The sequence below is a fragment of the Ranitomeya variabilis genome, chromosome 5 (genome assembly GCF_051348905.1).
Source record: "Ranitomeya variabilis isolate aRanVar5 chromosome 5, aRanVar5.hap1, whole genome shotgun sequence".
NCBI classification, from domain to species: domain Eukaryota; kingdom Metazoa; phylum Chordata; class Amphibia; order Anura; family Dendrobatidae; genus Ranitomeya; species Ranitomeya variabilis.
Genome location: NC_135236.1, coordinates 460973530 through 460991317, shown reverse-complemented (window position 1 = coordinate 460991317; position 17788 = coordinate 460973530). Strand labels below are relative to the sequence as shown.

General features: G+C 43.6%; 1 protein-coding gene across 2 annotated transcripts in view; it reads right to left on the bottom strand.

The window, feature by feature from the left end:
• Positions 1-17788, bottom strand: part of LOC143776256 (solute carrier family 23 member 1-like) — a 221423-nt gene that overhangs the window by 181569 nt on the left and 22066 nt on the right. For both annotated transcript variants that reach the window (XR_013215796.1, XM_077265448.1), the window contains exon 3: positions 15145-15253. Coding sequence is in view for 1 of the 2 variants with exons in the window: in XM_077265448.1 (XP_077121563.1) it covers positions 15145-15253 (109 nt within the window). In the remaining variant the exon portion in view is untranslated. The remainder of the gene's footprint in view (positions 1-15144; positions 15254-17788) is intronic.

Sequence of the window (17788 nt, the reverse complement as noted above, 5' to 3'; positions counted from 1 at the left end):
ACCTACCAGTGGAGGTTGGCACCCTAAAGGGGAATGCACAGTGGCGCCCCAGGTCCACAGGGATGCATATATTATTAATTTAGCATACACCTCCTTATATACCTGTACACTTATCTTTTTTCTGTTTATTTTTGGGCGTTCCTTTATTTCTCACAGACCATTTATTATGAATAAGCAACACATTCATTATAATATTGACTGACTTACAGATACACCTCTGTATACATTAGTCTCTATGGGCACACATTCTCTCCATCTAATTTGGTCTGACGTATGCTGGAGTGCTTTGTCCTCCTAAATTTAGTGAGGAGTGCGCGTCTTTACTAACCAGGAAGGAGGTGCGTACGTGCTGGCCTGGAATCGATTTGCATTCCATCAAGTGGGGAGGAACATCCCCATCAGGATATTTACGGGCCACACTTTACATAGCAACATTACCTGCAGGTCGTTCACATCCCATGATATTAATCTGGCAGAATTATCTTTTAGATCTACCACACAGGCCTGGTGCCATGTCTATAGTGGAGTGCAACATACGTTCCACTGCGATCTGTACGCAACTTCCTTTGCCTTGTCTATGGTGGAGCACAGTATTCATTCCACCACAGTGTGTATACAACTCCCGGTTGACCCTGACCAGTGGTGTTCACTTCCAGTCTGTGTTTGGTGGCAATCTTAAAAAGGGAGTATCACGAACAAGAGTTCAAACGCATGAACAACAGTCGATTCAGACATGTGTTCTAATCAGCAGGAGCTGTTTTGAACCCCTTACTTTGTCTTCCTCTGATGAGGGGAGAAACGTGTTGGGACGAGTTACTATGCTTTAAAGAAACATGAATGATTCCTTTTTATATCATGTATGAGGGATTTATTACAATCCTATATGCATCATATGCTTTATAGCCTGCGTTCTAGAACTGAAACCTGCCTATAATGAATGTATTATCACGGACTGTGTGAAGGGACGTATTACAATCCCATATATGGGCAGCATGGTGGCTCAGTGGATAGCATTGCAGCGTTGGGGTCCTGGGTTCAAATCCCACCAAGGACAACATCTGCAAGAAGTTGTATGATCTTCTCGTGTTTGCGTGGGTTTCCTCAGGATACTCCAATCTCCTCCCACATTCTAATGACATATGGATAGGGATTTTAGATTGTGAGCCCCATCAGGGACAGCAATGATAATGGGTGCAAACTGTAAAGCGCTGCAGAATATGTTAGCACTATATAAAAATAAAGATTATTATTATTATACATGCCATATTTGTGATTTTTGCCTTAGTGCACATTTTTGCTATCTGCATATGTATCATTATTATCTGCTAGGAGTAAAAAAAAACATATGTGATATACCTGCAAATAGTGTGTCAGCTGCTACCTGCATGTTAGTGCCCATTGAATTGAGGGTCACACATGCTATATTAAGTCGAGTAAGCTTACTACTTTCTGATTTTCTTTGTGATTGACACTGAGATATGTGATTCTAATCAGTTTATCACATATTTATTTCATTTAGTTAAAGCTGACTCAAAAGAGGATCACCAAAAGAGAAAGGTAACTGTATTTGACTACTTTCTTACATAATTCCGGCTAATATTAATACAGGTGCCTTAACCTCTTATTTACCACCCTATGTCCCAATATTCAATAGACTGGATCCTAGTAAATCAAGTCTTGGTCATAAAATGCATTTTGATCTATCTTGAATGATGTGTATAACCATGAGAGGGGTACAGCTATGTAACAACATATTGAGGAAGTGAGCACATAGTGATCAATTTGTATTAAATAACGTGCACTCACACAGCTATTACCAAAGGAAATATAGTGTCAAGTTTCAGGAAACTATTTGTATTGCACTTAAGCACTTTAAACGGGTGTTGGTGGTGGCTTCTTTGAAGGGATAAGGGTCAATTATGGCGATCCTGTGTGGAGCGGGGGCGCTGCTGCGCTTTCCCCTTAAGGATGCCAACCTCCGCTGGTAGGCAGGGAATTGGAGAACCAGGCTCTTCTCCCTAAACCTTTCTCTCGTTATAAATAATTACCTAAATTATGAGTAGATTTGTGTACCTGACCTTGATCTGATCCTGTCACAAACTTGTCTATGTTGACTGGCGCTTTTTTAGAGTTCATTACTAAAAGCTATATTTTAGAGGTTCTGTTTTCATTTTTTGGATTTATACACCCTCAAACCAATCCAGCAAAATCTGAACTCAAATATGGTGCTTCTTCCTTTCTGAGCTTTGCACTGTGCCTCAAAAGTAGTTTTTACCCACAAATGGTGTTTAGGAGTACTCAGAAGAAATTGCACAACAAATTTTGGAGTCCATTTTCTCCTGATACCCTTAAGAAAATAAAAACATTGGGGCTAAAAGAATAATTTTGCAGGAAAAATTAGACTTTTTTTTCTAAGCTCTATGTTATAAACACTTGTGGGTTCGAGATGCTCACAATACATCTAGACAAGTAACTTGAGGGGTCTAGTTTCCCAAATCAGGTCACTTGTGGGGGGTTTCTACTGTTTAAGTACATCAGGGGCTCTCCAAATGCGACATGAGGTCCACTTTCAAATCCAGACAATTTTATTTTCAAAAAGCCATATAGTTCCCTTCTGAGCCCTGCTGTGCACCCAAACAGTGGTTTTCCTCCACACATGGGGTATCAGTGTACTCAGGAGAAATTGCACAACAATTTTGGGGTCGATTTTCTCCTGCAACTCTTGATAAAATAAAAAAGTTGAGCCTAAAATATGATTTTTATGGAAAAAATTTGATTTTTAATTTCACGGCTCTGCGTTATAAATTTAAGTGAAGCATCTGGGGGTGCAAGGTGCTCACCAAACATCTAGGTAAGTTCCTTGATTGGTCTGGTTTCCAAAATGGGGTCATTTGTTGGGGTTTCCACTATTTAGGCACATCATGGGCTCTCCAAACACGACATGGCATCCGCTAATCATTCCAGAAAATGTTACGCTCCAAACATCAAACGGTGCTCCTTCCTTTCTGAGTCATGCCGTGCGCCCAAACAACGATCTTCCTCCTCCACAAATGGGTTATCACCATATGCAGGAGAAATTGTACAACAAATATTGGGGTTCATTTTTTCATGATACCCTTGTGAAAATAAACAAAATTGGGTCCTAAGTAGTGTTGAGCATTCCGATACTGCAAGTATCGGGTATCGGCCGATACTTGCTGTATCGGAATTTCCGATACCGAGATCCGATATTTTTGTGATATCGGGTATCGGGTATCGCAACAACATTAATGTAATAATGTGTAAAAAAAGAGAATTAAAATAAAAAATATCGCTATACTCACCTGTCCGACGCAGCCGGGACCTCAGCGAGGGAACCGGCAGCGTTGTTTGTTTAAATTTCGCGCTTTTACTTGGTTACGTGAAGTCCCGGCTTGTGATTGGTCCGCGTCCCGGCAACATGGCCGCCCTGACCAATCACAGCAAGCCGTGACGAAATTACGTCACGGCTTGCTGTGATTGGTCCGCGTCCCGGCAACATGGCCGCCATTAACCAATCACAAGCCGTGACGTCACGGGAGGCTGGACATGCGCGTATTTTGAAAAGCGCGCGTGTCCAGCCTCCAGTGACGTCCCGGCAACATGGCCGCCATTAACCAATCACAAGCCGTGACGTCACGGGAGGCTGGACATGCGCGTATTTTGAAAAGCGCGCGTGTCCAGCCTCCAGTGACGTCCCGGCAACATGGCCGCCATTAACCAATCACAAGCCGGGACGTCACGGGAGGCTGGACATGCGCGTATTTTGAAAAGCGCGCGTGTCCAGCCTCCAGTGACGTCCCGGCAACATGGCCGCCATTAACCAATCACAAGCCGGGACGTCACGGGAGGCTGGACATGCGCGTATTTTGAAAAGCGCGCGTGTCCAGCCTCCCGTGACGTCACGGCTTGTGATTGGTTAATGGCGGCCATGTTGCCGGGACGCGGACCAATCACAGCAAGCCGTGACGTAATTTCGTCACGGCTTGCTGTGATTGGTCCGCGTCCCGGCAACATGGCGCCGTGACCAATCATAAGCCGGGACGTCACTGGAGGCTGGACACGCGCGCTTTTCAAAATACGCGCATGTCCAGCCTCCCGTGACGTCACGGCTTGTGATTGGTTAATGGCGGCCATGTTGCCGGGACTCGGACCAATCACAGCAAGCCGTGACGTAATTTCGTCACGGCTTGCTGTGATTGGTCCGCGTCCCGGCAACATGGCCGCCCTGACCAATCACAAGCCGGGACCTCACGTAACCAAGTAAAAGCGCGAATTTTAAACAAACAACGCTGCCGGTTCCCTCGCTGAGGTCCCGGCTGCGTCGGACAGGTGAGTATAGCAATATTTTTTATTTTAATTCTTTCTTTTACACATTAATATGGTTCCCAGGGCCTGAAGGAGAGTTTCCTCTCCTTCAGACCCTGGGAACCATCAGGAATACCGTCCGATACCTGAGTCCCATTGACTTGTATTGGTATCGGGTATCGGTATCGGATTGGATCCGATACTTTGCCGGTATCGGCCGATACTTTCCGATACCGATACTTTCAAGTATCGGACGGTATCGCTCAACACTAGTCCTAAGTAAAATTTTTGTGAAAAAAAGTTAAATGTTCATTTTTTTCTTCCCCATTGTTTCAGTTCCTGTGAAGTACCTGAAGGGTTAATAAACTTCATGAATGTGGTGGTAAATCCCGTAAGGGGTCCATTTTTTAGAATGGTGTCTCTGTTGGGTATTTTCTGTCATATAACCCCTCAATGACACTTCAAATGTGATGTGGCCCCTAAAAAATTGCTTTGTATATTTTGTTGGAAAAATGAAAAATCGCTGGTCAACTTTTAACACTTCTAACTTCCTAAATCAAAAAAATTATGTTTTGTGATGATGTAAAGTATATGTGGGAAATGTTATTTATTAACTGTTTTGTGTGACATAACTCTCTTATTTAACCCCTTCACCCCGAAGCCTGTTTTCACCTAATTTACAGGGCCAATTTTTACAATTCTGACCACTGTCACTTTATGAGGTCATAACTCTGAAACGCTTCAACGGATCCTGGTGATTCAGACTTTGTTTTCTCGTGACATATTGTACTTCATGATAGTGGTAAAACTTCTTCAATATGACTTGCATTTATTTGTGAAAAAAACAAAAATTTGTCGAAAATTAAGAAAATTTAGCAATTTTCAAATTTTTAGTTTTTATGCCCTTAAATTAGAGAGTTGTATCACATAATATAGTTAATAAGCAACATTTCCCACATGTCTGCTTTACATCAGCACAATTTTGGAAACATAATTTTTTTTTGTTAGTGAGTTATAAGGGTTAAAAGTTGACCAGCGATTTCTCATTTTTGCAACAAAATTTGCAAAACCATTTTTTTAACGGACCACCTCACACTTGAAGTGACTTTGAGGGGTCTATGTGACAGAAAATGCCCAAAAGTGACACCATTCTAAAAACTGCACCCCTCAAGGTACTCAAAACCACATTAAAAAAGTTTATTAACCCTTCAAATGCTTCACAGGAATTTTTGGAATGTTTAAAAAAAATTGAACATTTAACTTTTTTTTCACAAAATTTTTACTTCAGATCCAATTTGTTTTATTTTACCAAGGGTAACAGGAGAAATTGGACCACAAAAGTTGTTGTACAATTTCTCCTGAGTACAACGATACCTCACATGTTGGGGTAAACCAATGTTTGGGCACATGGCAGAGCTCGGAAGGGAAGGAGCGCCATTTGACTTTTCAATGCAAGATTTGCTGGAATTGAGATCGGAACCCATGTCGCGATTTGAGAGCCCCTGACGTGCCTAAACAGTGGAAACCCCCACAAGTGACACCATTTTGGAAAGTAGACCCTCTAAGGAACTAATCTAGATGTGTGGTGAGCACTTTGATCCTCCAAGTGATTCACAGAAGTTTATAATGCAGAGCCGTAAAAAAAAATTCATATTAATTTTCACAAAAAATGATCTTTTTGCCCCAAATTTTTTATTTTCCCAAGGGTAACAGGATAAATTGGATGCCAAATGTTGTTGTGCAATTTGTTCTGAGCACGCTGATATTTCATATATGGGGATAAACCACTGTTTGAGCACATGGCAGAGCTTGGAAGGGAAGGAGCGCTGTTGTGAATTTGGATTCTGGGCTCCCCCGGTGGCTACTGGTGGAATTGAACTTGTGACATCATCTTCCCTGTTCACCTGTTCTGATTAGATCTGGGTGTCGCTATATAACCTGGCTTCTCTGTTAGATGCTTGCCGGTCATCAATGTTATCAGAAGCCTCTCTGTGCTTGTTCCTGCTCCCAGACATCTACTAGATAAGTTGGACATTCGTCCATGTTTTGTTTTTGTATTTTGGTTCCAGTTCACAGCTGCAGTTTCGTTACTGTGTCTGGAAAGCTCTTGTTGATCAGGAATTGCCACTCTGGTATTATGAGTTAATGCCAGAGTCCTAAAGTAATTTCTGGATGTGTTTTGTTAGGGTTTTCTACTGACCATGAAAGTATGCTTTCTGTCTTCTGCTATCTAGAAAGCGGACCTCAAATTTGCTAAAACTATTTTCCTGCTGCGTTTGTTGTTTCATCTCATATCACCGCCAATATATGTGGAGGGCTTCTGTCTCCTTTTTGGGCATTTCTCTAGAGGTGAGTCAGGTCTTATATTTCCCTCTGCTAGCATTATTTAGTTCTCCGGCCGGCGCTGGGCATATAGGGATAAAAAGTAGGACATGCTACCTGGCTACTTCTAGATGATGCGGTAGGTTTAGTTCATGGTCAGTACAGTTACATCTTCCAAGAGCTTGTTCTTATTGAGGCTTATGCTAGTTCTCTGGCCATGGAGATCATGACAGTTTGACCGGCCCACTAAAGGGTTAAAATCCTTGGCTGAGAAAGGAGAGAAATAAGAAGTCTGCTGAAAATTTTTTTTTTTTTTTTTTTTTTTTTCTCTAGTAGTTAGTGTGCTCTTAATTGGATCACTTGTCTGTCTGTCTATGCTGCAGTCTTTCTTTTTTTTCTCTCTCCTTCTAATCTTTGAATGGCTCTATGTTCACCTGTCTATAATGGATCTACAGAGTGTAACTGCAGGTTTGAATAATCTCGCCACGAAAGTACAAAGTTTGCAAGATTTTGTGGTTCATGCTCCGGTATCAGAGCCGAGAATTCCTTTGCCGGAATTCTTCTCAGGGAATAGATCTAGCTTTCAGAATTTTAGAAATAATTGTAAGTTATTTTTGTCCCTGAAATCTCGTTCTGCTGGAGACCCTGCACAGCAGGTTGGGATTGTGATTTCCTTGCTCCGCGGCGACCCTCAAGATTGGGCTTTTGCATTGGCACCAGGGGATCCTGCGTTGCGCAATGTGGATGCGTTTTTTCTGGCCTTGGGCTTGCTTTATGAGGAACCTCATTTGGAACTTCAGGCAGAAAAAACTTTGATGTCCCTATCGCAGGGGCAAGATGAAGCTGAAATTTACTGCCAAAGATTCCGTAAATGGTCTGTGCTTACTCAGTGGAATGAGTGTGCCTTGGCGGCTACTTTCAGAGAGGGTCTTTCTGATGCCATTAAGGATGTTATGGTGGGGTTCCCTGTGCCTGCAAGTCTGAATGAGTCCATGACAATGGCCATTCAGATCGATAGGCGTCTGCGGGAGCGCAAACCAGTGCACCATCTGGCGGTGTCCACTGAGAAGACGCCAGAAAACATGCAGTGTGATAGAATTCTGTCCAGAAGCGAGCGGCAGAATTTTAGACGGAAAAATGGGTTGTGTTTCTATTGTGGGGATTCTACTCATGTTATATCAGCATGCTTTAAGCGTACTAAAAAGCTTGATAAATCCGTTCCCATTGGCACTTTACAGTCTAAATTTATTTTGTCTGTGACCCTGATTTGCTCTTTGTCATCTATTACTACGGACGCCTATATCGACTCTGGCGCCGCTTTGAGTCTTATGGATTGGTCCTTTGCCAATCGTTGTGGGTATGATTTAGAGCCTTTGGAGACTCTTATTCCTCTGAAGGGGATTGACTCCACCCCATTGGCTAATAATAAACCACAATTCTGGACACAAGTGACTATGTGTATTAATCCGGATCACCAGGAGACTATTCGTTTTCTGGTGCTGTATAATCTACATGATGATTTGGTGCTAGGATTGCCATGGCTGCAGTCTCACAACCCAGTCCTTGACTGGAGAGCTATGTCTGTGTTGAGCTGGGGATGTAAGGGGACTCATGGGGACGTACCTTTGGTGTCCATTTCATCATCTATTCCCTCTGAAATCCCTGAGTTCCTGTCTGATTATCGTGACGTCTTTGAAGAACCCAAGCTGGGTTCGCTACCTCCGCACCGTGAGTGCGATTGTGCTATAGATTTAATTCCGGGTAGTAAATACCCAAAGGGTCGTTTATTTAATCTGTCTGTGCCTGAACATACTGCTATGCGAGAATATATAAAGGAGTCCTTGGAAAAGGGACATATTCGTCCATCGTCATCTCCCTTAGGAGCCGGTTTTTTCTTTGTGTCAAAAAAAGACGGCTCTTTGAGACCATGTATTGATTATCGGCTTTTGAATAAAATCACGGTTAAATATCAATACCCATTGCCGTTGCTGACTGATTTGTTTGCTCGCATAAAGGGGGCCAAGTGGTTCTCTAAGATTGATCTCCGTGGGGCGTATAATTTGGTGCGGATCAGGCAGGGGGATGAGTGGAAAACCGCATTTAATACGCCCGAGGGCCACTTTGAGTATTTGGTGATGCCTTTTGGTCTTTCTAATGCCCCTTCAGTCTTCCAGTCCTTTATGCATGATATTTTCCGCGATTTTTTGGATAAATTTATGATAGTGTATCTGGATGATATTCTGATTTTTTCGGATGATTGGGACTCTCATGTCCGGCAAGTTAAGAGGGTTTTTCAGGTTTTGCGGTCTAATTCTCTGTGTGTCAAGGGTTCTAAGTGCGTTTTTGGGGTTCAGAGAATTTCCTTTTTGGGATATATTTTTTCTCCCTCTTCCATTGAGATGGATCCTGTCAAGGTTCAAGCTATTTGTGATTGGACGCAGCCCTCTTCTCTTAAAAGTCTTCAGAAATTTTTGGGCTTTGCCAACTTTTATCGTCGATTTATTTCTGGTTTTTCGGATGTCGTTAAGCCATTGACCGATTTGACTAGACAGGGTGCTGATGTTGCTAATTGGTCCCCTGATGCTGTGGAGGCCTTTCAGGAGCTTAAGCGCCGTTTTTCTTCTGCCCCTGTGTTGCGTCAGCCTGATGTGACTCTTCCTTTTCAGGTTGAGGTCGACGCTTCTGAGATCGGGGCTGGGGCAGTGTTGTCGCAGAAAAGTTCTGACTGCGCCGTGATGAGGCCTTGTGCCTTCTTTTCCCGTAAATTTTCGCCCGCTGAGCGGAATTATGATGTTGGGAATCGGGAGCTTTTGGCCATGAAGTGGGCGTTTGAGGAGTGGCGCCATTGGCTCGAGGGGGCCAGACATCAGGTGGTGGTATTGACTGACCACAAAAATTTGATCTATCTTGAGACCGCCAGGCGCCTGAATCCTAGACAGGCGCGCTGGTCATTATTTTTCTCTCGGTTTAATTTTGTGGTATCGTACCTACCGGGTTCTAAGAATGTTAAGGCGGATGCCCTTTCTAGGAGTTTTGAGCCTGATTCACCCGGCAACTCTGACCCCACAGGTATTCTTAAGGAGGGAGTTATCTTGTCAGCCGTTTCTCCAGACCTGCGGCGGGCCTTGCAGGAGTTTCAGGCGGATAGACCGGATCGTTGTCCGCCTGATAGGTTGTTTGTTCCTGATGATTGGACCAGTAGAGTCATCTCTGAGGTACATTCTTCTGCATTGGCAGGTCATCCTGGAATTTTTGGTACCAGGGATTTGGTGGCAAGATCCTTCTGGTGGCCTTCCCTGTCACGAGATGTGCGAGGCTTTGTGCAGTCTTGTGACGTTTGTGCTCGGGCCAAGCCTTGTTGTTCTCGGGCTAGTGGATTATTGTTGCCCTTGCCTATTCCTAAGAGGCCTTGGACACACATCTCGATGGATTTTATTTCAGATCTGCCTGTTTCTCAGAAGATGTCTGTCATCTGGGTGGTGTGTGACCGTTTTTCTAAGATGGTCCATTTGGTTCCCCTGCCCAAATTGCCTTCTTCTTCCGAGTTGGTGCCCCTGTTTTTTCAAAATGTTGTTCGTTTGCATGGTATTCCTGAGAATATCGTTTCTGACAGAGGAACCCAATTTGTGTCTAGATTTTGGCGGGCATTCTGTGCTAGGATGGGCATAGATTTGTCTTTTTCGTCTGCTTTTCACCCTCAGACTAATGGCCAGACCGAGCGGACTAATCAGACCCTGGAGACATATCTGAGGTGTTTTGTGTCTGCTGACCAGGATGATTGGGTTGCTTTTTTGCCATTGGCGGAGTTCGCCCTCAATAATCGGGCCAGCTCTGCCACTTTGGTGTCCCCGTTTTTCTGTAATTCGGGGTTCCACCCTCGATTTTCCTCCGGTCAGATGGAATCCTCGGATTGTCCTGGAGTGGATGCGGTGGTGGAGAGATTGCATCATATCTGGGGGCAGGTGATGGACAATTTAAAGTTGTCCCAGGAGAAGACTCAGCTTTTTGCCAACCGTCACCGTCGTGTTGGTCCTCGGCTTTGTGTTGGAGATTTGGTGTGGTTGTCTTCTCGTTTTGTCCCTATGAGGGTCTCATCTCCTAAGTTTAAGCCTCGGTTCATCGGTCCGTATAAAATATTGGAGATTCTTAACCCTGTTTCCTTCCGTTTGGACCTCCCTGCATCCTTTTCTATTCATAACGTTTTTCATCGGTCGTTATTGCGCAGGTATGAGGCACCGGTTGTGCCTTCCGTTGAGCCTCCTGCTCCGGTGTTGGTTGAGGGTGAGTTGGAGTACGTTGTGGAAAAAATCCTAGACTCCCGTGTTTCCAGACGGAGACTCCAGTATCTGGTCAAGTGGAAGGGATACGGCCAGGAGGATAATTCTTGGGTCACTGCATCTGATGTTCATGCCTCTGATCTGGTTCGTGCCTTTCATAGGGCCCATCCTGATCGCCCTGGTGGTTCTGGTGAGGGTTCGGTGCCCCCTCCTTGAGGGGGGGGTACTGTTGTGAATTTGGATTCTGGGCTCCCCCGGTGGCTACTGGTGGAATTGAACTTGTGACATCATCTTCCCTGTTCACCTGTTCTGATTAGATCTGGGTGTCGCTATATAACCTGGCTTCTCTGTTAGATGCTTGCCGGTCATCAATGTTATCAGAAGCCTCTCTGTGCTTGTTCCTGCTCCCAGACATCTACTAGATAAGTTGGACATTCGTCCATGTTTTGTTTTTGTATTTTGGTTCCAGTTCACAGCTGCAGTTTCGTTACTGTGTCTGGAAAGCTCTTGTTGATCAGGAATTGCCACTCTGGTATTATGAGTTAATGCCAGAGTCCTAAAGTAATTTCTGGATGTGTTTTGTTAGGGTTTTCTACTGACCATGAAAGTATGCTTTCTGTCTTCTGCTATCTAGAAAGCGGACCTCAAATTTGCTAAAACTATTTTCCTGCTGCGTTTGTTGTTTCATCTCATATCACCGCCAATATATGTGGGGGGCTTCTGTCTCCTTTTTGGGCATTTCTCTAGAGGTGAGTCAGGTCTTATATTTCCCTCTGCTAGCATTATTTAGTTCTCCGGCCGGCGCTGGGCATATAGGGATAAAAAGTAGGACATGCTACCTGGCTACTTCTAGATGATGCGGTAGGTTTAGTTCATGGTCAGTACAGTTACATCTTCCAAGAGCTTGTTCTTATTGAGGCTTATGCTAGTTCTCTGGCCATGGAGATCATGACAGAGCGCCGTTTGACTTTTCAATGCAAAATTGGCTGGAATTGAGATCGGAACCCATGTCGCGTTTGGAGAGCCCCTGACGTGCCTAAACAGTGGAAACCCCCCACAAGTGACCCCAATTTGGAAAGAAGACCCCCTAAGGAACTTATCTAGGTGTGTGGTGAGCACTTTTAACCCCCAATTGTTTCACTAAAGTTTAGAATGTAGAGCTGTGAAAATTAAAAGATCATTTTTTCTTTCCACAAAATGATGTTTTAGCCTGAAATTTTTTTTCTCCCAAGGGTAACAGGAGAAATTGGACCACAAAAGTTATTGTCCAATTTGTCCTGAGTACGCTTATACCCCATATATAGGGGGAACCACTGTTTGGGTGCACGGCAGAGCTCGGAAGGGAAGGAGCGCCGTTTGAAATGCAGACTTAGATGGATTGGTCTGCAGGCATCATGTTGCATTTGCAAAGCCCCTGATGTACCTAAACAGTAGAAACCCCCCACAAGTGACCCCATATAGGAAACTAGACCCCCCAAGGAACTTATCTAGATGTGTTGTGAGAACTTTGAACCAACAAGTGTTTCACTACAGTTTATCACGCAGAGCCGCAAAAATAAAAACATTTTTTTTCCACAAAAATGATATTTTAGCCCCCACGTTTTTATTTTCCCAAGGGTAACAGGACAAATTGGACCCCAAAAGTTGTTGTCCAACTTGTCCTGAGAACGCTGATACCCCATATGTTGGGGGGAACCACTGTTTGGGCGCACAGGAGAACTTGGAAGGGAAGGAGCACTGTTTTAGTTTTTCAAAGCAGAATTGGCTGGAATTGAGATCGGACGCCATGTCGCGTTTGGAGAGCCCTTGATGTGCCTAAACAGTGGAAACTCCCCAATTCTAACTGAAATCCTAACCCCAACCCTAACCCTAACCCTAGCCCTAACTCTAGCCCTAACCCTAGCCCTGACCCTAACCCTAATGGGAAAATGGAAATACATACATTTTTTTAAATTTTATTATTTTTCCCTAACTAAGGGGGTGATGAAGGGGGGTTTGATTTACTTTTATAGCGTTTTTTGGCGGATTTTTATGGTTGGCAGCCATCACACACTAAAAGACGCTTTTTATTGCAAAAAATAGTTTTTGCATCTCCACATTTTGAGAGCTATAATTTATCCATATTTTGGCCCACAGAGTCATGTGAGATCTTGTTTTTTGCGGGACGAGTTGACATTTTTATTTTATTTATTTTATTGGTACCATTTTCGGGCACATGACATTTTTTGATCTCTCTTTATTCCGATTTTTGGGAGGCGGAATGAACAAAAACCAGCAATTCCTGAAATTCTTTTAGGGGGGGCGTTTATACCATTCCACGTGTGGTAAAATTGATAAAGCAGCTTTATTCTTCATCTCAGTATGATTACAGCGATACCTCATTTATGTAATTTTTTTATGTTTTGGCGCTTTTACACAATAAAAACTATTTTATATAAAAAAATAATTGTTTTTGCATCGCTTTATTCTGAGAGCTATAACTTTTTTATTTTTCTGCTGATGATGCTGTATGGCAGCTTTTCTTTTGCGGAACAAGATGACGTTTTCAGCGGTACCATGGTTATTTATATCCTTCTTTTTGATCGCGTGTTATTCCACTTTTTGTTCGCCTGTATGATAATAAAGCGTTGTTTTTTGCCTTGTTTTTTATTTATTTTTTTGCGGTGTTCACTGAAGGGGTTAATTAGTGGGATAGTTTTATAGAGCGGGTCGTTACGGACGCGGTGATACCAAATATGTGTACTTTTATTTTGTTTTTGTTTTTTATTTACATAAATAATGGATTTATTGGGAAATGCTTTTTTTTTCTTTATTTGGGGATTTTTTTATTTTATTTTTATACATCCTTTTTTTTTTTTTTTACTTTCTACTATTGTCCCAGGGTGGGAAATCACTGTTTTAGATCAGATCGTTGATCTGACAGTGTGCATAGCACTCTGTCAGATCAACGATCTGACAGGCACGTTCCAGAGGCTTGCCGGCGCCTGCTATTAGGAACTCTCAGCAGGCGCCGGCAAGTCAGGTGATTTCATGACCCGGAAGGAGTCCCGCGGCCATCTTGGATCCGGGGACTCCTTCCGGATCACCGGAGCAGCGCGATCTCATCGCGTTGCTCCGGTGGGAGAGCGCAGGGAGCCCCCGTCCCTGCGCGATCCCCCTCTATGCCGCTATCACTACTGACAGCGGCATCAGAGGGGTTAAATGCCCACGATCGGCGCTAGCGCCGATCGTGGGCATTGCTGCAGGGTGTCAGCTTTCATATACAGCTGACACCCGCACCCGATCACCGCGGCGCTCAGCGCGAGACCGCGGTGATCGATGCACCGTACTAGTACTGAGGCTGGCACAAATGCAGTGCCGGCAGTGCAGTACTAGTACGGCGCATGTCGCGAAGGGGTTAAGGACATAAAATAAAAAAAATTGAAAATTGTGAAATTTTCCAAATTTTTGCTAAATTTACGATTTTTTTACAAATAAAAGCAAGTCATATCAAAGAAATGTTACCACTATCACGCAGTACAGTATATCATGAAAAAACTTTCTCAGAATCAGTGGGATTCATTGAAGTGTTCCAGAGTTATTACCTCATAAGGTGTCACTGGTCAAAATTGTAAAATTTGACCTGGTCATTAACATACAAAGTGGCTCGGTCCTTAATGGGTTAAAGGCACAGTATTCCCACAGGCAGGGTTGCAGAGTACACACAGCGATTTTTGACACAGTACTCTTACAGGCGGGGTTGCAGATAACACACAGCAGCTTTTGGCACAATACGCCCACAGGTGGGGTTTCAAAGTGCATATAGTGGCTTTTGGAACAGTGCTCTCACAGATATGAGTGCAGAGTACACACATTGCTTTTTGTCACAGTTCTCCCACTGAGACACTTACAGAGTACACACAGCCACTATTTTGCAGAGTGCATTACGTAACACTGTCCCTCAATCCAGCTGCATCCTATCCCTACATTAATCAAAGCCCAATGGTGGCGTCACTTATGATCCGGCATTTATACAGGCCGGGTCACGTGCTGCACCTGCAATAACAGACATATCAACTGCCTAAAAGCTTGTTGATTGGCCTTGCTGCAGCCTTACAGCAAACTCTCTTTGGCATCAAAACCCGAACAGTAAACCGGACATCTTTTACAGTTTGGGTTCTCTCATTCTTAATTATAACGATATGAAAATCTTTGTATCATAATAATGAATACAGCTTACCTGTACTTATAACTCCAGGGTGACCTTCCAACCATGTTGGGATAACAAGACCAGTAAACATGGAAAATCCCAAAACAAAAAGATTTCTCGAGGAGTTCAAATCCACATACTATAAGATAAAAGTTACATATTTACATTTAATAAACATATATTTGTAAATTCATTTTATTTTTAAACATAGGCTCTTCATTAGTGATTCTGCCGCTTGAACAAAGCTTGTTGAAAGGCTGCAGTGCAGCCAATCAATAAGCTTTTCTAGTGTAGGAACTTCTGGTTTCATCACAGCCATGATAAGTATTGACATGGCTTTGATTGGTCAGTGACAGCATGTTAATAAAAAAAATTTGATGTTTGGTCCACTTTATTTTTCATAACAAGCACACCACCACGCCGTTGTTTTAAATTACTTTAATAAATTATTTAAAAAAGCGGTGTTGGGTCACCAATATTTTTGATAACCAGCCAAGGTAAAGCAGACAGTTGGGGACTGGTATGCTCAGGCTGGGAAGATCCATGGATAGATGGACCTCCCTAGCCTAAAAATAGCAGTCAGCAGCCACCCCAGAAAGGGTGCATCCTGTTGTGAATTTGGATTCTGGGCTCCCCCGGTGGCTACTGGTGGAATTGAACTGGTGTCTTCATCTTCTCTGTTCACCTGTTCCCATCAAGATGTGGGAGTCGCTATATAACCTTGCTGCTCTGTTAGTTGCTTGCCGGTCAACAATGTTATCAGAAGCCTCTCTGTGCTTGTTCCTGCTCCTAGACAACTACTAGATAAGTTGGACTCTTGTCCATGTTTGTTTTTGCATTTTTGTTCCAGTTCACAGCTGTAGTTTCGTTACTGTGTCTGGAAAGCTCTTGTGAACAGGAATTGCCACTCTGGTGTTATGAGTTAATGCCAGAGTTTTAAAGTAATTTCTGGATGGTGTTTTTGATAGGGTTTTCAGCTGACCATGAAAGTGTCCTTTCTGTCTTCTGCTATGTAGTAAGTGGACCTCAAATTTGCTAAACCTATTTTCATACTACGTTTGTTATTTCATCTCAACTCACCGCCAATACATGTGGGGGGCCTCTGTCTCCTTTCGGGGTATTTCTCTAGAGGTGAGCTAGGACTAATATTTTCCTCTGCTAGCTTTATTTAGTCCTCCGGCTGGTGCTGGGCATCTAGAATCAACGTAGGCATGCTACCCGGCCACTGCTAGTTGTGCGTTAGGTTTAGTTCATGGTCAGCTCAGTTCCCATCTTCCAAGAGCTAGTTCCTATATATGCTTATGCTATGTTCTCTTGCCATTGAGATCATGACAGTTTGACCGGCCCTCAAAGTGTTAATTGTTTGGGCTGAAGCAGGAGAAAAAGAAGTGTTGAAGGGAAATTTTTTTTTTTTTTTTTTTTTTTTTTTTTCCCCTCAGAGTTTTGCTGCCTAGCCCTTAATTGCTGTCTAGCTGCTTCTTACCTCCTCTTAACCCTTGAATGGCTCTGTGTCCACCTGTTTGTAATGGATCTTCAGAGTGTAACTGCAGGTTTGAATAATCTCGCCACGAAGGTACAAAATTTGCAAGATTTTGTTTGTCATGCACCTGTATCTGAGCCGAGAATTCCTTTGCCGGAATTTTTCTCGGGGAATAGATCCGGGTTTCAGAATTTTCGAAATAATTGCAGGTTATTTTTGTCCCTGAGATCTCGCTCTGCCGGAGACCCTGCACAGCAGGTCAGGATTGTGATTTCCTTGCTCCGGGGCGACCCTCAAGACTGGGCTTTTTCATTGACACCAGGGGATCCTGCGTTGCTCAATGTGGATGCGTTTTTTCTGGCCTTGGGGTTGCTTTATGACGAACCTCATTTGGAGCTTCAGGCAGAAAAAACTTTGATGTCCCTATCTCAGGGGCAAGATGAAGCGGAAATTTATTGCCAAAGATTCCGTAAATGGTCTGTGCTTACTCAGTGGAATGAGTGCGCCCTGGCGGCGACTTTCAGAGAGGGTCTCTCTGATGCCATTAAGGATGTTATGGTGGGGTTCCCTGTGCCTGCGGGTCTGAATGAGTCCATGACAATGGCTATTCAGATCGATAGGCGTTTGCGGGAGCGCAAACCAGTGCACCATCTGGCGGTGTCCACTGAGAAGTCGCCAGAGAGTATGCAGTGTGATAGAATTCTGTCCCGAAGCGAGCGGCAGAATTTTAGACGGAAAAATGGGTTGTGTTTCTATTGTGGTGATTCTACTCATGTTATATCAGCATGCTCTAAGCGCACTAAAAAGCTTGGTAAATCTGTTTCCATTTGCACCTTACCGTCTAAATTTATTCTATCTGTGACCCTGATTTGCTCTTTGTCATCTATTACCACGGACGCCTATGTCGACTCTGGCGCCGCTTTGAGTCTTATGGATTGGTCCTTTGCCAAACGCTGTGGGTATGATTTAGAGCCTTTGGAGACTCCTATTCCTCTGAAGGGGATTGACTCCACCCCATTGGCTAATAATAAACCACAATACTGGACACAAGTAACTATGCGTATTAATCCGGATCACCAGGAGATTATTCGCTTTCTGGTGCTGTATAATCTACATGATGATTTGGTGCTAGGATTGCCTTGGCTGCAATCTCACAACCCAGTCCTTGACTGGAGAGCTATGTCTGTGTTGAGC